Genomic DNA, 25,556 nt, shown 5'->3' with positions numbered 1-25,556 from the left:
ATCATACTTTAATTCGCCGATTTTTGCCATGGCTTTAACACATGTGTGAACCCTAGCGTTGTCTTGATGGAAGATGATTTTTTTTTTGCTAAGCCTGGTCGTTTTTGATGAATGCATTGATGAAGCTTATCTAAAAGATTAGCATAGTATTCCCCATTAATAGTTTTACCTTTGGGAAGGTAGTCTATCATCAAAATTCCACTAGCATCCCAAAAGACGGAAGCCATAACTTTTCCAGCCGACTTTACAGCCATAGCTTTTTTGGGACCCGAACATCCAGATTCAGTCCACTGTTTTGATTGAATTTTTGATTCTGGCGTGTAGTGGTGAACCCATGTTTCATCTGTTGTTACAAATCGATGCAAAAAATCAGCTTTATTTTTCTGAAAACGATCCAAACATTCTTCCGAATTTTGCACGCGGATTCTTTTTTGATCGTGCGTAAGCAATCGCGGCACCCAACGGGCGGATAACTTTTTCATATTTAATTCTTCACTTAGAATATGATGTACCCGTTCCTTTGATATCCCTGTAGTGTCAGCTATTTCTGATAACTTCAATCGTCGATCTGCCAAAACCATATCGTGCACTTTGGAGACCATTTCCGGAGTTGTGGCACTTTTTGGACGTCCAGAGCGGGCTTCATCTTGGACACTTGTACGGCCTCGTTTAAATTCAGCCACCCAGTTTTTTACTGTGGCGTGAGAAAGAGCACATTCACCTAAAACATTCTTTAACTCTTCATAAATACCTATCCCCTTCATACCCTTCATGTAAAGAAACTTTATCACCGCTCTTTGTTCAATTTTATCCATTTTGAAAACAATCGTCACAATATATTTTCAAATAACAGAAAATCGATAAAATATTTAAGCCATGAAATTAAAATTTTGAACACAGATAGCCAGAGACACGAAGCTTAAATTACGCTAGTTTATTTTTAAATTCAAACTTTTTAAATAGCTAAGGCCAGTTACTTATCATCCCGCCCTCGTACCTATCTTAGTTACAATGACATTTCATTCCATATAAATACCAGGACAAGGTTGTTATTAATTAAGCTATCAATTATACAGGAGCGTGCATTTGGATAACAATTGTTCAATAGCGATGGCGTGCATCACCAATAGAGCGATAGTAGTCAGGTGGAAAGTCGATCCGACACCTAACTCGCAACGGGGTTGCGGGAAACCCTAAAAACCCATTCGGAAACTTGGATGTTCAGATTTATCAAAATAGATGAAATTGAAAATTCTTCATGGTTCGACAGTTGAATTTTAAGTGGAATTTTAGAGTTCGTCGTGGTGAGGTGGTCGAAGCATCGTAATAACACGAGACAGATTAACCTACTTTGCTCAGTAAATTTATTGAAGGATTGTTGTTAAATTGGTTGGGGATTATTAAAATCAGATATACTTAACATGGGCTGCTTGGTTAAAATCAGTTTAAAAGTTTGACACTGATCTGTACCCCTAGTGTAAATAATTTCGATTTCGAAACGTCACGTACGCGTTTGCGTTAAGTCTCATTTTGTATGGGTTTTTGAACAGCGCGCCAAGCGGGACGTTTTGGAAAGTCAAAAATCTCATACAAAATGACACTCAACGCAAACGCGTACGTCACGTTTCGCTGTCGAAAATATTTACACTAGGGGTACTGACTTATAAACGTTATTCTAGTTGGTGAAGGGACCTGAGTAACTTTCACAAATCAATTTTCTCCAATATGCTTGGATGTTCACCTTATTGTAACAAAAATAGTACGGGAAGTTCTTCCTTATAGTAAAATAAAAAAAACCATTATGGTCGTATTTTAGCGGACAGGAAGTTCATTACTGTATTGTTTTTGATTTTTAAAACATGTATCCACTAAGAAAAACGCAAACAGCCGCGGGCCGCGTCTACACGACCCTACATGTCTCGTTCTTACAAGACCGTCGTGTGTGATCGTGCGAATACTGCTTAATAAAATCAAAGACTATACAATTTTTATTCTCATGCGTGCACATACAGCTTATATTGCACAATTACCTATATTTAATGAACGAACATTAAATGTTAGGTACTGAATGGCAAAATAAGTAGTGCCTTTAACTTTTTTAAATAGTTAAAGAGGTGAAGGTTCGATTTGAGTGGTGGTTGATGCGTAAATTATGATTATTTTACCTTATTTCCTCGCATGTTTGGAGAAAAGCACTATATATGCCTCGGCAGGAACAGAAATTCGTGGATTCGTCTTCTTTGTCGGACGAAATAGAATTGAAACTCATCCACGAATTGCCTTTTCCCGGCCTCTGCATTAATGTAAAAGGAAGTAAACATGAAAGGAAATCAACAAAGACACACTGCAGTGAACCCCACACTAGGTATGGCCTGTATCGCGGTGCTCAAGGTCATCACAATACATATTAAGCATAAAAATATTTACATGAATGAAAGAGGAGTGTGAGCTTGTTGTGAGAAGGGAGGAAATGTGAGTGTAATCTAAAAGTGTAATGTAATGTAAAAGTTTGTTTGGGTTTGTGTTCAAGTGATTTGAAAAAGTGAATTAAAGTACTTGATAACGAATGAATAAGTACTCCTATGAATACCTACGTATTATAAGGAATCTCTTGGGAAGATTTCAGATTTCTTCTGATTCCTCATAGTTCAAGGACGATAGCAGGTTTAGTATGCGAATTTTTGCCTCATTTACTTCTCAATCTCATTTACGTTATAAATGCCAAATGTCACAAATTTGAACTGTTTGAAATTTGTTTAAACGTGCGGGAAAGGAAATGCCGAGAAACGCTGCGCAAAAGAAGTGATGATACGAGGTTTAGGGATATTGTAAACTCTTCTACTCTTCTTTACGCGAGCGTGTGATGTTCTGGCAGACGACTGGACATAATATGTAGTATATAACGTAATACGCAGCAAAAACAATTTGAAAACACTCAGAACTGGCGATTCTTTGAAGAGTTTAGCTGTCGGATAACGTCGTAATCACCACAAACCAAACAGCGCTCCAACATTATCATGATCGATTTACCAGTGCCTCCCCAGGCATGTATACAAAAATTTCAAATTGATTGACAGAGGTCTAAGTACACAACTTGAAGTATATGACCAGTTGCAGATTCACGTAAAACTTTAAGAGTGTAGATAAGTTTACGAACCCTACCAGCAGACGTTGAAACATGGTTTTTGAAATAAAGGTTTTCGTCAATAGTTACGCCTAAATATTTGAGTGAATTGGTTATTTTTATGAAATTACAGGGACAAGCAGAAGATTGAGGGTACGGCGGTACATGTAAGTGTGTCGTGTGGTGTACCTATGTAAGCGTGACAATGGACTTTTAAATGAGAGCGGGCGGAAAATGAGTTGGATGGCGTTGTTTTGTGAAATGCTATATACTTAGATTTATCAGTGTTGAGAGTAAGAAGGTTTAGGTTTAACCACTTAGACAGACGTTGTTACTCTGAAACAGCCGCATCCTGCCAAGAGTCACCATAGAACACAATGGCTGTATCATCGGCGTAACACAAGACTTCACTGTTCCCCAGCTCCAGAGTGAACATATCGTTATCGTATCGTATAACCGTGAAGAGCATATATGTCATACTAAGGAAAAAGTGACTAAGCCCGAAGGTGGTCGAGGCCGGAATAGAACCAGCGTCTTCAGCATACGCAGCTAACGTCCTGATCAGTAAACCACCTCGCCACGGCAATACCCGGCCCACAACCTTTAGTTTATGTAATGTTTAAAAGGCTAGGCGCCTGTGACCAGTCCAACTCTAAATGATTCCGTTAAGTTATGTTCTAATATATGGGGAAGACAAACAAATTATATCCAGCTTGAAATGAATGTATTATGATACCTTTGGGTATGGTGCTTTGCGCACACTAGCGTTCCCTCCCCTTCCCCTGACGCAACCCCCCCTTTTGGCATGAAATAGGTCCCGGTTGACGGTTGTGACGGTGTGCGTAAAGCACCATACCCAATTTGGATTTAATTTGTTTTTCAACAATCATAATCCGACCTATTCAAAAGGGCGAGCAGATACGAATCCCTTACGGGACGGTATAACGAGAGAGATGGTGATTTGTTCCCAATTTATCATATACACGTTTCTCCTGTCGACATGTCCAAAGTTAAGGGATATAATGCCTATTTCTCTGATTAAATACTTATGCACATATATGAATACCTGTATGCTAAAACCAATACCTAACTTCTTAGATTTACAAACAAGCTGTTAAACTGTTAACTGTTTTAATTTTTTTTAAACTCTTGACACTTATTGTTTTAACGTCCCCGATAGATTGCTGGAACTAGTTGAGAGTATGATAAAATTAAAATGTAAACACTGCGAAGTGGAAATTGTGAGAAAGTCCGGCCAGAATTTTCGGGACCATGAAACAAACTGAATATTTCGTAGCCTTGTGTTAAATATAAGTATTATAGGTATTATATTTGAATATTTACAAAAATCTATAAGTTTCACGTACTGGCCATTAGACCAGTGCCCCTAGTGTAAATTTAGTCAATAGCGAAACGTGACGTACGCGTTTGCGTTAAGTCTCATTTTGTATGGGTTTTTGAACAGCGCGCCAAGCGGGACGTTTTGGAAAGTCAAAAATCTCATACAAAATGACACTTAACGCAAACGCGTACGTAACGTTTCGCTGTCGAAAATATTTACACTAGGGGTACAGAAGTAAAACCCTTTATAGAAAACACCAATGAAACTTAAAATACAATATGATTACGTGTCTTTTAGTTCGCATCTGTGACTGTCATTTCTAAACGAAACTTTTCAGTACGATTTGTTGATAAACAATTAGCCCCCGGGATGTCTAACCTTGTATAGAAAACGTCAATCGTCAACTTAAATAATACATGGAAATGTTAACCTGTGCCTTTGAGATTGCACCTATCATCCTAAAATATTATTACTTTTACATTGGTGTTTGTTGGTATATGATACAGTTATCTATAGGAACATTAAGATACCAACCTTGAAAGCTTCCCGAAATTTGTTCGACATGATGTGGTAAAGTATGGGGTTGATGCTGGTGGAGAAGTAGTAGAAGACCCCGGAGATGTACGTGAGCACGGTGTAGGCGTGCAGCAGCAGGCTTGAGCGCGGGCGGTGGTGCTCGTCCGTGCCGTAGATGGCCACGAGCCTCTGCGCGTGGAACGGCGCCCAGCATATGAAGAATGCCACTACTACAGCCACTGCGAAACGACAACTCATTTAAGCGGCAATAATCAGCTAAACCCCTTCACAGATTTGTCAATTTTAGGTAAATATCTCCGTCGTGCTGACGAGGGCGGCTCCTAAAATTAGCGTGATTAAAAAATCTCAGTAATCGCAGTTTTACATTATACAACAATACATCAAACTAGTTTTTATGTTTCTGACGCCTAGATTGACGAATCCAGCAACGTAAAAACTATTATAATGTATTCAAAAGGTACTTAAATACAAAATACAGTACGTAGCGGCCCCCTTTTTTAAATATCTATCGTTAAATTTAAATAATCACAATTATTTAGCAGTGGCGCTAGTGAGCACGTTGATGTGCTCTTAAATAGTTATATGATTCCATTCCCGGTATGACAACACGACAATAGGTGCAATTTCTAATGGAGCACTAATCTCGTAATCCATAAAGCTTGGCCTCCTTGCTATCAAGCACTTTTATTACCTATCGACCTAGTAACATGAAAAGTAACATTCGCGTTGCCTCATGACAAACTGACAGACTTCAGAAAAGGGGATTCAATTTCAATGATCTGCAATTAAATTGGATTTTCAATATATGTAGTAGATCGGTAATCAGTACAAGTTTCCTAGAAATCGATTTTGATGAGAATTTAAAATAGAGGTGGATTGTCAAAGAAAATTCTATAGCCATAGTAAATTTACTGCCATCTTTCGACACATGATTAAAACTTTTAGAAAACCATTTGACTTCGATCCTTATCCTTTCACTGATATGTGTTTTATTTGTTAAATATCAAAAAGTGGCGCCATTTAATAGATCAAAGGCCAAAGGTACCTTTGGGTAGTGCCAGTGCCGGGTAAGATGGCGCCCCTTTATGATATTTAACAAATTTAATCCTCCTCTATTTCAAATTCTCTTTGGTATCAGTGCGTTCAATATGATATCCTAAACACAAATATATAAGATATGGTACGTCCTTAAACTACGTCCAAAAGAGAGATATGGGCATTGTGAATGTCATCTCGCTTTGTGTGGTAGGGCACAGCACAGCGAATGTCATTCCAGATCTAGAACAGAGTCCAACTGGGGAAGTACCTCCACCTTACAGAAAACAGCAGCCAAATACCACTAGACCCTACTCATAGTATTGTGTTCCTATCGGTGAGTAAGGTTGTCAGAGCTTAACGAGGGGGGAGGTTAGGGTTGGCAACGCCCATGACTCCTCTGGAGTTGCAGGCGTACATAGGCTACGGAGACTGCTTACCATCAGGCGGGCCGTATGTTTGTTTGCCACCGGCGTAGTATAAAAGAAAACAAGCTTGAAAATGGGGGTCGTAACTGTGACGTCATAAAGTCGGCGGCGATACAAAGAAAACATTTTTTCTTTTTTTAACATACTGTGTGGGGTAACGTCGGCGGTACAAAGAATCATTTTTTGTTTTAAACTTATCATATGGGGTATCAAAGGTAAAGTGTGTAGATTATAAATATATAACACACTATAACATTTTCACTTTTGGTTTAACAAATTTTAAGAAAACGGCCAAAAATTTCACAATTTAGAGTTGATTTTTGAACTACTCTTCTAGATTGAAAACGACTGAATGGAGTATTCTAAAATACATACCAAGGGACTTTGAATATCCTCTGTATAATAACTAAAAAAATAAAAGAAGTACTTATATAAATTTGAATTACAGTATAATTTCCTGTTACAGGACACTACTAAAATACTATTTTTTTTACAGGAAATGTTTAATAAATCCACCTTGAATTCGATTCGACAGTTTGAATAGCTAATTTTATATCGGTGATTTTGAACGCATAGGTACCAAGTCTGGCACGGCTAATTTAAACCGCAATAGAAAACTAGCGTTGGACAACAATCGGCCGCTTCTGTTTTGGTGAAAATAATACAAATCAACAAAATAAATGGTTTTTTTTTTTTTTAATTAATAACAGATATTTTAAGACAAAGAGTAATTACCGACGAAAGATAATATCTCGATTAACAGCTCTAACTTTAATAGTGGCGTTTCAACACCAAATAATCAAACAATGAGTCATTTTGTTTTTAAAACCCGACTGATGTTCACGACGAGCTTTGGAGCCGCCCGGCGACCTATTTTGCACGCGAGGGGCACATAATATACTCTTTCCTTCTATCTCGATAAGTTTACTCAATACAAACTTGTTGACGATCAAATTATTTTTTAAATAAATCCTCACCTAGCATTTTTATGACGCGCTTCGTTGACTGGCTGTGCTTCCTCTGTACTTTATGGGTAAATCTCATTTTTGTTTTTGATTCCTTTTGGCCCGGTACGTCATTACTTAAATCTGATCTTTTTAATCTCAGTCCGATTAGAGAATAAAGTACTGTTATTAGCGCCATGGGGGCGAAGAAGAAGAAGAATGTTGACATCTCGAAGGAGTGCTGTATGATGACTCGGGTTTGGAGGCACATGGCGACGCCCTGGTGGCTGCGCACGCCGAACTGCAGCGCCTGCGGCAGTGCCAGCGTTAGCGCCGCCACCCACAGCGCCACCACGTGCCGCGTGGCTCGCGACAGCTTCGACATCTTGTGAGACAGGAACGGGTGGCAGATGGCCAGGTACCGCTCGATCGTGAACAGAGTTATCGTCAGAACGCTGGCGTTCGTTGACGTCTCCGCCGCCAGCCCTCGAATCAGGCAGAACGCCGGTCCAAACACGTATGGCCACTTCGACCATATTGAATACATCTCCTGAGGCATACCACTAATGAGCAAAAGTAAGTCCGATATCGCTAAACTAAATAAATAATAGTTCGTTGCGGTGTGCATACTTTTGTTTCGAATTATCACTAAGCATGTGAAAATATTTCCAAAAAGTCCGGTCACAAATATAATAGAGTACATTATTGTTATAGGTATCACTATATACATGGGGTCCCTTTGTGGCCCGAATATCAGTACGGGGTCCACAGGTTCGTTGGTAAAGTTTGTGTCATTTACACGTACAAAAGATCCCATTTTATTAAAATTGGTATTTTTCACATCGTTAATTGTTGTTTACACTATTGATCTTTCACTACATACACACAATCGCTTCGTCCATGAATCGTTTCCAGACCTGTAACAATAAAAAAGTCATTAATTAAATGTATACTCGTACCTAATGTCCTTCCATTCGATGTGAAATCAATACTATATTTACATTACAACCAGACAAGTGCAAGTTGGATTCGTGTTTCAAGGGTTCTTGTACATCACACAATTTATAACAATGTTTTTTTTAATGATCTTTAGATAAAGAACTCGAATTCAAAATTTTACCCCCCGCTGCACGCCCAACTCGAGCGTCCACTCAGGCCTTACACTAAGATTATTCCAATTCATATATTCATTCATTTGGTATATTATATACCTGCATATTTTGGCCAGTATAAAAAATGCGAAAGGTTATTAGATGTTTTGATATTAGTACCTCGATCACGCTTAACCCTTTGAACGCTTTATGTCATAAACACAAAAAACACAAACATCACTCTAGCGCCAAGATCCCGGGCGCAAGGGAGCTAATGTAAACCTTACTCGAAACTGGGAAGATTACTTTGACAGCGTCCGCCATAACACCTATAGGTATCCTTGGTCCTGGGGGCACCAGAAGTAATGAGGAATTTAGGTGTTCTTGGCGTTCAAAAGTTTAAACAGCTGAACAATATTGAATAAAATTTAGGATACAGGTAGTTGGATTATAACTTGGTGACATAGAATACTTTTTACCCCGCAATACAAGGGGGCACAAGCCTAAGGGGTTGAAATGAGGGTTAAAAATACGGTAGGAACTGAAGAGAGGTTGTGTAGTTTAAGTCAACGCGAACAAAGTCTCGAGCGGACGCTAATTATATAAATATTTTTAACTCGTATAGGTAAGCATTATTACATTGATAACATACCTACAAAGCAATTGCGGTGCAAGAAAATGACAAGCAAGGTCTTTCGACTAAGACGGTCACATTAGAGACTATTATATCGTTGGTCATTAACTTACGCTGCATTTTAAGTGCTTATAATAGATCAAGCTGCATTACTCCGTCAACTGCTGACATATACAACATATACCTATTTTACTAGTCAGCGTACATTGTAGCGTTCCTCGTCGCTGTCTAGGTGGTTTCGCATTATATCTTGGTTGCCTCTAGATTCTACAGTTTCTTCCGATTTGATTCCGATTACACGCCTGGCCCCCACAACATGGCATGACTTAAACGTTTTCGTTTCACGACGTTTTCAACCGGTACCAGTTTCTATTATTGCCTAAATAAGTTTAAAAAAATGTGCATTTTCTAAAAAAAACTTTAATTTTATAATAATATTTGCAAATAAAAATAATACTTATTTTATTTATTAACTTTCCCCTGAAATTTGTTTTCAGTGTATTTCTTCTACTTACAGGTTTACTTCCGACATGGACAGGCGTATTCTATTCAGATCTAATTCATATCCTATAATAAAAATTAGAATACGCCTGGGATTATTTGAACTTACAATAGTAACAGCAATGCGGCGACGATAACAACTCAATTTTTTACGGAAGTTACACATCGCTATTTGATATTTTTTTACCTTCTGTGCAATCATGTCAGATACCTACCTATAAAATAAATGTTTTCATTTATTAGTTAAGTACTGTTTACTTTTAGAAGGCTTCTTAGCCTCAACTATAGTCCCATCCAGCAGAAAGCACGAAACTTGGCATGCATATAGCTTTTAGATTAATAAGAATAAATAGACGTAGAAACAAGCCGAGAAGTTATTGCTTAACTTTTATATGCCTATTTTTAGTTTTAATATATTTTCATGAAAACAGTTAAAGATAATATTCTTTCCTTTTCGCATATATATTTATAGGCATACATATACATAGGATGGTTAAAAAATATTCTTCTATGGTTTTTAGTGGATAATGTTACAAAATAACATAGCTATAACATTACAAAGACCGAAAAGACCACCTGTTGCTACCTTTTTTACATTATAAATCTGTTTTTGAATGTGTTTTCTTTGTGGTGCAATAATAATGTTTTTCACTTTTTTCTGTTATTCCGAAAATATGTGCCTTTTGCCACATAAAAATAAACTAATATACATGATCTTCAAAAATTATATTCCTTAATAAATTGTAATCGTTAATCTCTGATTTTTGCTGGACAACTAAAATGGTTGGTAAAACTCATTTCCGTTCAATTTAACATTACATCAACAACGTTGCGGCATCATTAAAAATTATCGTCTTAAGATTTCATCGGAATTTCGCGAGTCGCGACATCAATTAGCGTTCTTTTTAATTATTTTTAAAGAATAGTAAATATTAAAGTATGAGGCTAACACCATTTGCTTAGTTTTTGTGAATAAATATGTACAAGTATATAGAAACAAAAAAGTTAAAGGCAGTTTCCGCATGAACTATTGACGTAATATGCATGGTTTTTGTAACGTTACTCACCCAGGATCAATCGTTAATCGTTAACGCTCCGTAGCGAACGAAACACAAATGTCACTGTCGCACTAATATGGAAAAGTGATAGAGAGAGATCACTATGATACGCTACGGAGCGTGAACAATTGGTACGTTGGCTACGCGGCCTGGCCTAGTGTGCCTACCACCAGTTCGGCACTGACATAAACACTATCGAGAACGTATCTTACTTTCTATGCATCTTGGTCGTACACGCATATAAGTGCGAGCGAGATGTATAGAAAGAAAATTACGTTCTCGATAGCGTATATGTCAGTTTTGGCACTGTCAGTGACTCATGTTACGGGTACAGGTTGTAATCAAACAAACATCACTAGTTACATTGTTATTAGATTATAACACATTCAAAATTCTATTTAGTTTTTTTGAAAAATATATTTATCTATATGTTGCGTAAACATAAATACGTAAATACATACACTGCTAATCATAATCTAGTCGAATAAAATATCCATGTCATCGCTGATATTTAAATTTACGTAACCCTGGGCGCCAAAGCTGGGCGCTTGCTACCAGAATTGTCACTTGTGCATGAAGTTTTAATTGTAATTTTTAAATTAGACCATTACGGGATTAATACAAATAATATGGTAGAAAAACAGAAGACTACATTAAAACTAACAAAAACTAAAATTCGTCGAACTATAAAGTTAAATATCTATATTATATGTAGTTTCAAAAATTTTGATCTTGTAGTTATATGAGCTTTTAACTCATCCTACAAGAAGAAGAAAAATTAAAAAAAAATATATAAACGGAACTACTATCAACTAGTAACTTCGCTGATATGATATAATACACCCAGCATAAAGATACATTTGGATGTGCATTCAATGTGACTTACTGTACAGTCTCATTACTGTACATTCTTACGTTGCGATAAACTATAACGTAAGCCCTACGTGATGCATACGTCATGTGACATTAAGAAAATAGAAAATAGATTAATTAACGCACAATAGAAATGTCAAGGGTATGAATCATCTAAGAAATTATAATTATATTTAATATTGTTAAATGTCACCTAAATGCCATGCACGTAGACAGCACTATATAAACCCTGGTTTTCCTCAATAAATCGTTCAGTAACCATCCAACCTTCAGTGTATTATTCTACCTCCGCCACCAGCGCTACCAGTCGCATCAAGCAAGTGTAAGGGCTAACGGCCCCTACACTTACTGACTCCAATAGTTTAAAATTAGTTTTAAAAAATTTCATGAAACTAGTCACAGACGCATACTTGTTATTTATAGAGAAGATTTCATTAGAGCACGAACAGAAAAGAACCAGTACTAAAGCAAATGCTATTCTCTAATTTCAGTGTACGTGAAGCATTGTTTGATGTTTGTTTGTCTTTGACGAGGTCTTTGACGTTGGGTTGTATCTGAGAATTCTGAGATAAAAGGATGACGATAGATGAAGTAGGTGAATGCTGACATTACCGTCTCTATTAGCTTAACATCCCCGCATACATACATGGTGCAACAAAAATAGTGGTAATCCGTTTAATGCATATTCGGTATTCTGATTAGGAAAAAGTAGAAGATTTTTTTTAATGAGATTTTTTTTTTGGCCTATGTATGGAGGGTTGGCTGAATTAGGCGACCTGCCCCATATACAGGGTGTCCAGTAATGAATGGACAACCTTCTAACCACGAATAGGGCACCTTAGGCTGGTCCAGAAAATCGACTTTGAGGTTTAGTAAAAGTCCTCTGGTTTTCGAGATTTTCACGCTTTTCATAATTTCAGGATTTTGCTTCCTCATTTCACTCTAATGATCGTGGAAGCCACAAATAAAAAGATTTTTACGATCTGTTTTTTGAAAAATATTCTCAAATAGTGCTACTAACTGACTAACATAACAGTGTCTTGGCAGTCCCGACGATTTTTTTGTAATCAGGCCTTCTTTCAAAAAAAATCATTTTAGACTTACATTTTCTACAAGTTTGATCGCCTGTGGTGAAAAAATTTGTATGGACATTAAAGCGGCCAACTCCCTAAAAATTAGCTTACTTAATGGTAATTCAGAAAAGGTACAACAAGTGATATTTACTACTTACGGAAAACATATTTTACCTTTAATAATCATTAAGAGCGACAATTCGATTCTAGTATGCACTGCAAAAATTATTTGTTCCAAGATTAACTTTGTCGCAATTGCTTTCTAAGCTTATCTTTAGAATAATGACAGTGTATTATTTTTATTTTTATTAATCCGCTAAATGAAGCCACCGATGTGCTACCGTACCTAGGTGCCTAATGATCGGAGTGGTAAACAAAGGGCAAAATGCCATTGTTCTAATGATAAGGTTTTGCTTACCAAATTGACAGTGTTAGTCAATAATGATTTGTTTTGAGATAAGATTAGTCGCAATCGCTTACTTTAGAATAATGGCAGCGTAGTCTAGGCTAGGTCAAGAAATTTAGGCATGTAGAATTTTCTAAAGCAAAATCGTATAGCTATATTGGATGTCGCTGGTTTAAGTTCAAATTTAGTGATATTTGCTGAGTTTGTATGGCGAGAACCGGGAAATCCCGGTTCCGGTTCTGTATTTGTATAAAAAAAATGCATTAAAAATACAATTTAGTTACGGCGACTATGCATTGAAAATACAATTTAATTTTTATGAAAAAAAAAAGATATCTTTGATTATTGAAATATTGTCCGGCTTGTGAAGCTGAATCGATCTTTGTATTCAATCTCTAATGTCGGAAGTTATACACAAGGGCATAGAGTTAAGATTGACAGAGAGAATTTGACTTATGACAAACTGTGACACTGCAATAGTGATGGTTTGAAAGGGTGCGTGTAGGCGAGTGATACCATGTAACTCAAAATCTCCCCGATGGTGAAATAATTATTTTTAAATAAAAAAACAGCACTGTTTTATGTTCGATATGCTCCTGATTTTATAGGTCTAGATAATGCGTAATGTTGCATAATTACTTTGTGCAAATATTATTTAATAGTTAGGTGCGGAAAGTAGGAAATTCACAACGAGGGTGATAAATTAAAACATGACCAAAGAGAGTGTTTTAAATCACTAGACTTAAAACAATCAGAACTGAATCATTCAAAACTGTGTTTTAATCGTCACGAGTTGCGAATTACCTATTCGCACGTATATTATACAGCGTTTTACAGTACGTACTTATATGTAGTACTTTAGATTTTCGACATGCTTATTCCCGCATTAGTGCGGGAAAGTAGCACCATATGTACTGTAATATAATAATATTTACCATCGGAATGAATTATAATAAAATTATATTTCGTCGGGTTTATTTTTAAATTTATACATTTAAATTGAAACATATCCAGTTTTTAACAAAAAAATAATGTCACTGAAAAGATGCGATACCTAATGATGAAATAAGAAAGATCGGGACAACTAAAGAGCCAGCCATGTGTTGGAGTTTCCGTAGGCGCGCGAAATACTGACAGTGCACAAGCTATGCATATAGTAAACATACATAAAAAACACATCAGCACATACAACCTTCTTCATGGGTGGAAATAGGTTAGTTTCTTTTGGTAATCCTCCTTCCTCTAAAAGTAGAGAAAGGGGTAATGTCGTAACTTCTTAAGGATTTATAGAAATGACAACCGCTGGACTACATTGTACTTATTTATATAATAGTTTAATGCCTGGTAATGGATCAACCGTTACTTTTACAATAGCAAAATATTTTTGTGGTACTACGTATAAGCATTTTTTTGCTTATTAAGTAGGTATTGTACATCAATTCACAATTAAGTTTATAAGTATATATGGAAACATAGTCAATATAGGAAACATTAGTTTGCGGGAAATTACCATAACCACCTTTTTTGAAATACACAACCAATCATTTAGCCATTTACGTAATTAGTCTCTATATACATAATGATTTAATAAGAAGGGCATCAATTACCCTAAGTTTCGGGAATTTACCCTATTGAACTTACTGATCAAACTCCTGTTTTGCTATTAACTATCGTGATTTTACGTACAATAACGTAATAAACTATTAACTTACCTATGGACAGTTATTCCGTCCCTTTTTTCTTCCGATTGGAATAATTTTTACAACATTTAACCACGCATGCCTGCATATTATATTTTTTCTTTCTACAATTCACTCCAATGACGTCTCGATTCGACTGATGGCAGATTGATGGATGATAGCTGACAATGTGTGTGTGTCGCGCATAAGTACAAGGAAATTGGTGGATGATGGAATCCTAGTTGTGTATTACCAAAACTACGCCCATAGTATTATTAGTCCAAGCACAAGGGTACTAACTTATAGTCCTTATCCTTATACTTAAAACACTCTCCAAAGTATATTAACTCAGTTAAGTGTTGACCCTTGTTGCTTCGCTCTTAGTTAAAGTAATATTCATTATTTGATGGAAATGTTGTGTCGTCCTCTTGTTTTCAGCGATAAAGAACTGCTTAACATTTTTATCAGTTATTATTAATGGCCGAATCCACTATGCTAAGTGCAAATGCTATGGTTTAGATTATTCTTTATTATGTTTATAAATGTTAATGTCTCTCTTTAGGCCAGGCAACAAATGCTCAAAAATAGTTATAGAGGGAAATGCTTGGAACACAATTTTGGACTTCGTAACTTTGTTTGGACTAGTTAGGAGGTGAAGATATCAAAAGTCCCCAGCCGTAGCCCTTTTGCCAAGGAGCCAAAAACTATCCATGTCCTGTACTGGAATTCAAACTATCTATATACCACAACGAAATCTGTTCAGCGAGCGGTTTAAGTGTGACAAAGTGTTAAAGTCAATTTTCTTTTTTTTAAATTTTGTTTTTACTTCAAAAATGTTTGTATTAGTTTTATTTTTACTATTTTTATTTATTTTAGTTATTAAGTAAAAGATGGATATTTAGGTTTCTGCCAAAGCTTGAACCACACCTAAGGGCCTTGTCGGCTTAAGGTACTGAGGAGAAAGCAGCCGAGAGCTAGCAACCGGGTGACATTTGTACTCGAGTGGCGCGATAGATGGCGCTACTAGTTGAGAAATTCACTCGATTAGGTGGTTCAAGCTTCGGCAGGAAGGCAGGCAGGTTCTATTTTGTAAATTTCATGTAAATTAGGCCATTTATTTAATTCTTGAACTGTTCGTATTAAAATAATGAAGGAAATAAGAGTGCAATAATGGCACACCTCAGTAACCTCCCGAAACAAATCTGTCAGGCGAGGGAAGACTCAAGTATGAAATGGAAGAGCGCAGCTGTTTTCGTTTCTTCGTGTTATCGGCTTGTTAGATCTCCATTATCAACGGCATTTCAGATTTGACAGACATTTATGAATAACATCCATTAGTCTTCACTCTTCAAATCATCTCTCCCTATGTTACCTCCTTGTCCAACTCATGACAGTACCCATAAAGCAGACCTGAGAGAGAGCTGCTATTGAAACAATAAACTTAATTTATAGTATACCTAATGATTGAAATTACCACAGATGTGGTCTACTTAGGTTGTGGCCGAATGGCTGTGTGTATGTCCCGGGACGCTTAAGAGATATAGATATGGGTTTTAAAATGTGGTAATAAACCACGCCATAATTTAAATACAAAAGCACGCTGGAACAGAGTAATCTTCTCGGGCTTTTCAAACAATTTATTTATCTTCAAATCAACCACTATTTTCCACAAGTTTTACAAAAATAAAACTGATTCACAACAGATTTCGGTCTACTAGCTGAGAGTTGATAGTACAATCATGAGAAATGAAAATATCCTGCCTGGCCTTCTACAAATTTCCCCATTATCGAGTTTCCGGTGTTTGTGATTAATTAAAAGGGCCTCGATTCGATGAGTCTGACTCTGTGATGTCTTTATCATTGTACGTTTCTACGTCCAATAAACATGCTTCACTTTTTACATAATTAATATGTCATGATTTCTTAATAATGATACTAAATAGTGTAAGCAAATATGAATTTTACGTTTGGCAACATTCCGAAAATACCTAAATTAATGTGAGAGTGATGGGTAATGTTTCATGACTGACCTGGCAACACGTTAGTTAGGAAGTGGTAGGGGTAAGCGGAAGCTAGGGAGAGTGTTGTACAGACTCGTTCACTTGGATTGGGGAAGTCAAAGAGACGACATATTGATGGTAACGGGTTGAGCAAAGTTAAAGAGGCACTTCCATTTTATAATTAGAGCAATCGGATATATTTATAATAAATAGAATATAAAAAAAAAATGTTCTTTATACGTAACTGTTTGTGTACGAAAAAAGACAAAAAAAAAGAATATAGTTTTCACCGTTGACATTTTATACTTTTCGTGTACATAAATAAAAAGTTCTTATTCCAATTATTAGTGCGTGTTCTTATCGTTCATATTAATAGATAACATTAAAATAATTCTACGAATTACACGTATTTTTAGTCACTCGCACGACAATTGTTTCGGAGAGCTAAAGCTTTTTTTTTAATGTTAGTATGTCTCACGACAGTTTAAATTCGAATAGACAACATTTTTGAAAAAAAAAAACTGTACATTAATAAGGTCGTTTTCCTGATGAACGTTTACAAAAACCCGCATAAATTACCTACTGTTTATTTTTAAGTTTCGAAAAGTTTGAAGACTAAAAAAAATATTAATATTGTATTATTTCGATCTTGCATTTCCCCTAAATCAAATGAAATTCTCAAAGTGTAAGAACTAAAAGAAAATATACTGTATCAAAATTTCCTTAGAGATCACAAGAGTCAGGGGTCTACAAGAGTCAAAATATGTACCTATAGTTAAAATATTTATTCATTAAAAGAAAATAAACAAACATCAAACAAACAAACGAGAACAAAATGAGGCGTCTCACTGTATAATCAAAAATAGTTAAGTTCCATTTCGACGTTAGTCAGCTTAAAGTCTTGCTTCACTATCAGATACATTACATACTGTAGACGTAATGTACTATTGACATGTAATTTAACATGGAAACTTCTGAAAGCCTAGAACCATGGTGTCCCAGCGCGCACAAGTTTTTTGCAGAAATCGCGAAACGTCTGGTTGACGTAACCGGTGACCGAAAATCTTGTGGCTTCCTCGCACAACGTCTATTGCGATACAACGAGGAAATGCCGCCAGCATCCTTGGTACAATGCCTCAAGGGCCTGTTTTAGATTTAAGCAAGTAATAGCAATCCTCTGTATATATCCATTATGTGTATTGTTATTGTAAATAAATATATGCCACAATGCTTCTTAAAAAAATAACATTAAAATAAATAAAGAAAATCAAATTACCAGGGAAAAATAAATACTTAACTGCAGAATTTTCTCGCTCCATCGTCCGACATTAGTGCGAGCCGTGTAATTGTTGTTTAATCAACAGCCGGGGCTGGTGATTAAACAACAGTAACAACACACATTATCAATCAATGATTTATCATTAATTCGTATGGACTATCTAACTTAGCTTGAAAAAATTGTATATTCACACGTTGACAAGTATTTAATAAACTTTTCATCACACTTGCTCAAAAAAGATCATATTTCATGCAGGTATACTGAAGGACAAAGGCCTATATTGTTCCCGGGGGAGTTTGAAAAAAAGTATAACTATAGCCTAGGGAGTTATACCTTTTTTTTTAAATTTTGCTACTAATGCATACGAATTAACTAGGTATAAATGAGTTTTACGTTTAAAATATGAACGTTTATAATTTAGTATTTTAGTTCATGTTTAAAAATATTTAATTTTCAATTGTGGCTGAACGTCGGATAGGTTTGTGCCTTTGATTCCTAAACTGTCACAACATGGCAATATGGCGGACGAATGTTTGAAATGTCACCGAATATCGCTTAAAATTTATTTTTTTCTTCGTAAACTAAGTGTGATGAAAAAGATTGTGTGTAACTCCAGGGGTAAGAATATTGTTACTCGAGTCTTTAATTCACTCCAGCCTTCGGCTGTCGTGAATATATCTCCCCAATTACCCCCTCGTTGCACAATGTACCCTAAAATCATGTTTGTATCATGACATTGAAGCGCAGTGGTATCATCATCATCAATAAATTTATAGGTACAAATTTTTCTTGCAAAACTGTACCAGTTCTACTTTTCCTGCAATAAATTCTTATACTTTCCGTCCTTTGATGGGAGTAACTGTAAAAATGTTAAGGTTGGGGAGCCCAAGAGGGGATTTTTGAAGTCACTCGAGCGCGTCAGATTATGATAGGGGGACACCTTGCATCCTGTCAAGTATGAGTCCTTTTCGCTATCTCTGGCTCCTATTTGTAAATTAAACATACTCATAGATATTGTCTAGGTTAAGTATAGCTTATGCGTATAAAATTTAATTGTAATTTATATTTTTAGTTGTTGGAGTTTTTTTTCTTTCTTTCTCTCTCACACCGTCCCTATATAGCCCTCCGTTGCCATTATTTTAATAATACACTTTTCACGAAATAATTGAAATATTGTTAATAGTAGGGGAGCGCAAGATGCTAAATTTAACGTACTTAACTTAAGTAAGATTAAAAATAACATTTATTCAGAAATCTTCAACCTGTGACATCTCGTAAATCCATTGGTCGATTTTGGTTTACTTGACAACATTTGATGCAGTTTACTAGGCACACAAAGTTTACAAAAAATGTATACGTCGAGAATTTTAAAAGATCAAAATCTTTTTTTTATCATCACAATAAGGATATCTGTTCCACGTTATCAGCAGATAAGGTTTTACACAACTGGGACATCAGTCTGAACCTTTCTGTACCGCTCGAATATGTCAAGATGGCGGTTTTTTGTGACCCTGCCATTTGCATACGGATCGCGGACATCGTTAGATTATTTAAATATACACTTTTGTGGCGTCCATCCCCTTTGAATATCTGACCGCGCATTTACAGTCGCGGCTCGTGGCTCGGCTCACGGCTGATCTCCTGTCTCGGCCATAGCTCGTGAGCTCCACGAGCTAACACACTCTCGCCTCGTGGTTCGGCTCGTGACTCGTCTCGTGTATCAGTCATAGCCTCTAAGCTCGGCGAGCTAATCAATGTTGAACTCAAGCGGCACGTTATAAGATTTGTAACCAAATGAAAAGCCGAACGCGAATGTAAACAGCAAGCGCGCGTCCCCTGCGATCCCCTTTGACTCGTGCCCAAAAAATCGCTCCGAGCCAAGCCACGAGACGAGCCATGAGCCCACCGTTTACATAAGCGTCTCGTTACTCGGCTCGCGGGTCGCCTCGCCACTCGCACGCAAATGTAAATGCGCTCGAGTATTTTTTTTTCCTAAGTTTTTACCCTTCCTTACAACCACTCTGACAATGTAAACCGGCAGATTAACGTACCCTTATTATCAGAGACATGTTGCACGACTGACACTACTAATATCTGACGCTCTGGAGTAAATAAAAAAATCTGAAGTCGCTTTCCTGCTCGGTAAAAAAGAAAAGAATCTTACTATCATCTAATCTTCTGAATCCAATAGGTCTCTACGATGATCGAGTAGCTACACATTTAGCATCGTCGGCTCTCCAGCTATTAAGAGATGGTCTTCTTTATTGTCCACGATATACGTGACGTTGCGTCATGTTCGGAGGGAACTTTGTCTATCAGCAACATTCACTTTATGGGCACTAAAACTTAATGGCGTTTCGAATTGTAGTTAACGTGCCAGTCAATTTCAGGAAATTTACCCGATTCAGGGCTTAATATTGTATAAAGAAAAAGGAACATTTTTGTAAAATAAAGTTTGAATATTGGATTATACGAAATTTTCTTTATAAGCTATCTGCGAGAATTGATTTTGGTATCCTCTAGCTCTTAGCTCGTAGAGCTAAGCAAGTAAGCAGTGGTGTTAGTAGCTACAATCTCAATTTTAAATTATGATTTTCACCAATATGCTTGAAAATGTTCACCTTAGCAAAAATACCTAGTACGGAATTTTTTTTATTCTGGGCATATTCAAATGAAAAAAAAAATTATTAATTATTATTAATTAGCGGACGGAAATCGTGAGAAAATCCAATAATGTATTGTTTTTTACCTTTTTAAAACATGTCGTAATTATTAAAGTCGCGTCTACACGACCCGGCTTTATCATATCAAGATATAGGATAGAATGAGACACGGAGATCAATGATAATTCTTGAATACGAATATGATCGTTGTGTATGATCCTGCGAATACTGCTTACTAAAATAAAAACGATACAACTTATATATTTGTTAAGGATCTCAAGGGTGTAAAACAGCGTCCACTAATTAATGATATAATACTCCAGATAAGTTGTAGGCTTTCCAAAATTGAAGCGCTAACCTTGTATTGAGATTCATTCAAAATAAATATGGAAGAATTTTTTGTGCTGCCTATTAGGATGTATATACATATACCCTATCTATAGTTATATAATATCATTGACACTAATAGCTTATAGGTATTGAACAATTATTATTTTATATATTTATTTATTTTGAATGAACAGGGCATTTCCAGCTCGTGAGTCTGAGTTTCCATATATTTTTAGATTTCTTCAATTATATTACCGTCATACTGCTTATACCTAGTCTAGCCATATATTCTATCACAAAGTTAATTGTCTCTAGTCTATAAATTTTAAGTTAATAAAAAAAAAGTTACATATACCTAATAAAGGGACTAATAACAAATAATAAATGTCTAATAATAATTCCACAATGTCAGCACCTCACCTTAATACATGCCGTCTAAGGTATAAGAAAATAGGCCTTAATTCACGTGCCATATTTTGTGGAAACATGACACAGAACAAGACGTTCTGATTAATTTATTCAGGTGACCAAAGTTTTTACGATTTTCAATGCATTCCTTATCTCAATGCAGATCTAAGGAAGCAGCAGATGTATTTAACAAAGTGCTGCGAGAATATCATCCCGCATCTTATGGTTTTGTGAGCAGACCCACCAGATAAAAGGGTCCCTGAGGCCAATTTTGAGAAAAAGTGACCCATTTCAGTGAATACACATGCCCGAGCGTAACGAAACAGCGTATAAGCGCCACTTGCACCATCCAACTAACCCGAGGTTAACCGGTTAAACCGTTAACCCAGTGTCAAATTGTACTGGTAACCCCAGGTTTAACTGGTTAACCCCGGGTTAGTGGGATGGTGCAAGTGGCGCTTAGAGAACAAGGTCTGCTCTACACGACACAAAAAATAGTTTATTACAAATAACTGTGGGGTGGAAATTCCAGGCGGAGGTAGTGAAAAAGTTCTTGCGTATTTTTGATGCAAGTCGCTGCTTCATTTCAAAGCAGATACCTACATATTAAAGCAATAAATGACATAATCGAATAATCGTTACGCATTATAAATTTGTAATTAGTATGTCTATTTGACATATAAAATTGGATTCAATATATCTTAATTTATAATTGTTATATACAATTAACTGTCTACAGCTCCAGTCATCTACGATGACGAACAGATTTGTCAAATCTAACATTTAATAACATGACATTACGAGTCAAGGCACGCGTCTTCGTGAATGACACGATCTATAACAGATAAAATGGCTATACTAGGTAGGTCTATAAAAATGGTACTTAACGGAATGGAAAAATAAATCACGGACAGAACTCATGATTCTGAGTAAAAAAAACATAAAAATTATAATATTTAAAACTCTTTCGTTTTGAACACATAAACGCTTTCGTTTTGAAAATAACAGCGTAAACGCCGACCGCCATAAGGTACCTTTACCCGTAGGACGTCACATATTAAGACTTATGGAAACAAAACGTATTTTTTATGGAAACAAAAAATTCCAAATAGAAATGTACCTAATAGTTTACAATTTTAAATAAAATAGCCCTTAATCAAGACGTAGAAATTAACCTTTTGAACGCCAAGAACACCTAAAGTCGTGGTTACTAGTCATGCCACTATAGGTGTTATGGCGGACGCTGTCAAAGTAACCTTCACACTTTCGAGTAAGGTTTATTACGCGCTCCCTACCCGCTCCGAGAATAACTTGGTATCTCTTTAACCTGTTGTTTTCACCTTTCATTGTTTATTTTTTCTTAATTGACACCTACGACGTTCGTAACGTCGAGGCCACTTATATAATATCCCCCAAAAATGATTTATTTTACGTACGTAAGTACGTACGTATTCGTAAGTCAATATAAATTACAAAAAATGCGTGTGTGCAATATTTATCGCCGGGTACAGTTTAAAGAATTCTACGTGGCCAAGGCGTGGGCAGAGATTAGTGTGACATAATAAAAAAACCTACATGAACATAATATTATTATATGTCGTAAGAAAACTTTAAATTCAAAATCTCAAGGGACACTCAACCCCTATAAAAACCGGGAAGGACCCAAAATCTCTATAGAAAATAGTCTCCAAGAAAAACGGGCCGTGTGCTGATCAGGCTGGTTCCATCGTAAAGAAAATTTATCTACAGACATATCATAAACCTTCTATGATGCTTTTAAAATACACAAATAACACCCAGCATCAAGATAAATTGTTGTGTTACAACAAATTTCTCTGTGAAAATGAAAATGTGTATAACATCTCTGGGAAAAAAGCAATTGGATTTGACCTCTATTATATATAATATACCTAATTTGACCAGGATATGGACCGTGGTTACCTTTTGTACCTATTGTTTTCGAGTTCCCGATATTTCGACGCAATTACATCATGCATCTTTTTCACGGGTAGCACAAGATTGGTAAGGGAAGCCGTTGAAATTCACAAATACAAAAATTTCAATCGTGAAGATGGGTTTAAAGTGTCAAATGTGTGAAATCCTGTGATTTGTTTGCGTAAAAAAAAAACAGTGGTATCCGAATCAAACACACTGACATTGTGAGTGAAGTGTGCTTGGATAGACCAATAATTATTGTGAACGCGACCAGTGATAAGGTAACGTTGAAAGCGAACGCAGCTGACGCGTACGAATGAGGATAGACCGAGCGCGGTCTACACAACTTTGACACCCACCCCCTTGAGTACCCGTGAACAAGATGCATGTAACTGCGTGGACATGTCGGGAGTTCTAAAATAATACAAAAGATAATCACGGTCTATATCCCGGTCGACTTAAGTCTAGTGAAAAGAAACCGTGAATCATTCAAAAATCTATTCTTATATCATAGCACAATCGGATTAAGATCAACCTCGAAATCTCTGGAACAGTCATAAAATTTAGTATGTATATAAATTGAAGGCCCCTTTTTCATGCCCATGAAACTTGGAAGAATATGAATTCCACTTTTAACTATACATTTGTACAAGATCTACTCCAATATCAATATTTTACTTGACTGCGAGTCTGCGACTTAACCAGAAAGTAGGGTTATGGGTTTAAGTACTGATGATTCAGTACACCCTGTAGCTTAGGATATTAGATCGATTTTTTAAATGACGTATCGGGAGATGCCTCTTGGCTTTCAAAACCTATTTCCACTTGTTCTAGTCAAGAAAAATACAGCCGCCATGAGAGGACTCCGAATATTAAATCATATTTTTCTTCTGGCGCCTAAACTATTGAGCGAATTACAATAAAATAGATATCAGTAAATCCACAATTAGTACACGAGTACTATGCAGTACAAAATTAAGTACTAAAATTAACGGAAGAAAATAGTTTACGGCTAAATAATGTGATTGCAAAAACAGATTTTAGTTCTTAAATGGGGTTAAAAAAATAGTGTCAGTAATCAAATTTGACACCTATAATTTTTGGGATTCCTGTTTACGTGTCTTAAAATTTGAGCTTCGGGGACCACGGGGATCAGACGGCATAGGATAAAGTATGCGACTTAATTGTTTTTGGTTTTTTTCTTTGTAGCTATGGATTTAATATGAATATTGTGTAAGGCGAAGTGAAAGCTTAATCAACTTCACACAATAAATGTTTACAACACTATGTCCCTAAAATGAAGCCATCTCATAGAAATATGGCTCAGAAGTTAAAAAGTTGTACTACTGACGTTTTATTCAAATAAAACTCGGTAAATATATATATATATATATATATATATATATATATTTTATTCTTCGGGTTGACTTTTATTCCCTTGTTTATATGTAATTTTTGACATTGATTAATTGTTACCAATTGTTATTATTTATTTCTTATTTAAATTCCAATGAATGTTTGTTATATATAGATATATTTTATTTTTTGTATAGTGACTTGTCAAAAGTGCTTATTTTTAAGCCTACTTGAATAAACGATTTTTGAAGTTGAAGTTTGAAGTTTATTTGTACTAAGCTAATGAAAAACTAATCTTTGAACTCGTTTAACCATGTTTTAATCAACACCCGGCAGGCCATTGTGGCTTTCCAGCTATCTCTTTACTAAAAGTAACTACCGAACAACGTCATGCTGTACGAGCACACATTGGCAAAATAATCATAGATTTGATGGAGGCCATTCTAAAAGAAAAAGAAGTCTCGCATGCTTGTTGGTATCAAATGACATGACAATCAGCCCCTGACTCTAGTTTGTATCTGAATTAAAAGAAACATACGGATGTGTGACATAAATGAAAGCCATTTAACGTACAGTTTATATGTTTAATTAAGTAGTCTGTGAGTATTACATTAATTTGTATAGTTGTTTTTAAATTAACTATAGCAAAACTTTCGTGTAAAATAAGTGATAAAGATATTTCGGAGCTGCCAACCCATATCCGTGAGTTCCGCCAAAGAGCAACGATGCCCCAATGCCGGCTGTATTATGCGGTTAGTAAATATATCATAGAGAGTTTAATAATATGTGTGTAGATAAAGTAGTGTACGTAACTGTACATAATTATGCATTAACATGCTCGGGTTGTCCTTTTATGAAAC

General features: G+C 36.0%; 1 protein-coding gene across 2 annotated transcripts in view; it reads right to left on the bottom strand.

Moving 5' to 3' along the window:
- LOC133534823 (pyrokinin-1 receptor-like) overlaps positions 1-25,556 on the bottom strand; it is a 91,162-nt gene that overhangs the window by 13,683 nt on the left and 51,923 nt on the right. For both annotated transcript variants that reach the window (XM_061874111.1, XM_061874110.1), the window contains exons 2-3: positions 7,444-8,327; positions 5,001-5,221 (exon numbers count right to left, since the gene is read on the bottom strand). In XM_061874111.1, the coding sequence (XP_061730095.1) occupies positions 5,001-5,221; positions 7,444-8,227 (1,005 nt within the window). In that variant the 5' untranslated portion in view covers positions 8,228-8,327. The remainder of the gene's footprint in view (positions 1-5,000; positions 5,222-7,443; positions 8,328-25,556) is intronic.

This window comes from Cydia pomonella, chromosome 2 (genome assembly GCF_033807575.1).
Source record: "Cydia pomonella isolate Wapato2018A chromosome 2, ilCydPomo1, whole genome shotgun sequence".
Taxonomy (NCBI): Eukaryota; Metazoa; Arthropoda; class Insecta; order Lepidoptera; family Tortricidae; genus Cydia; species Cydia pomonella.
This window is presented reverse-complemented; position numbering and strand designations above follow the sequence as displayed.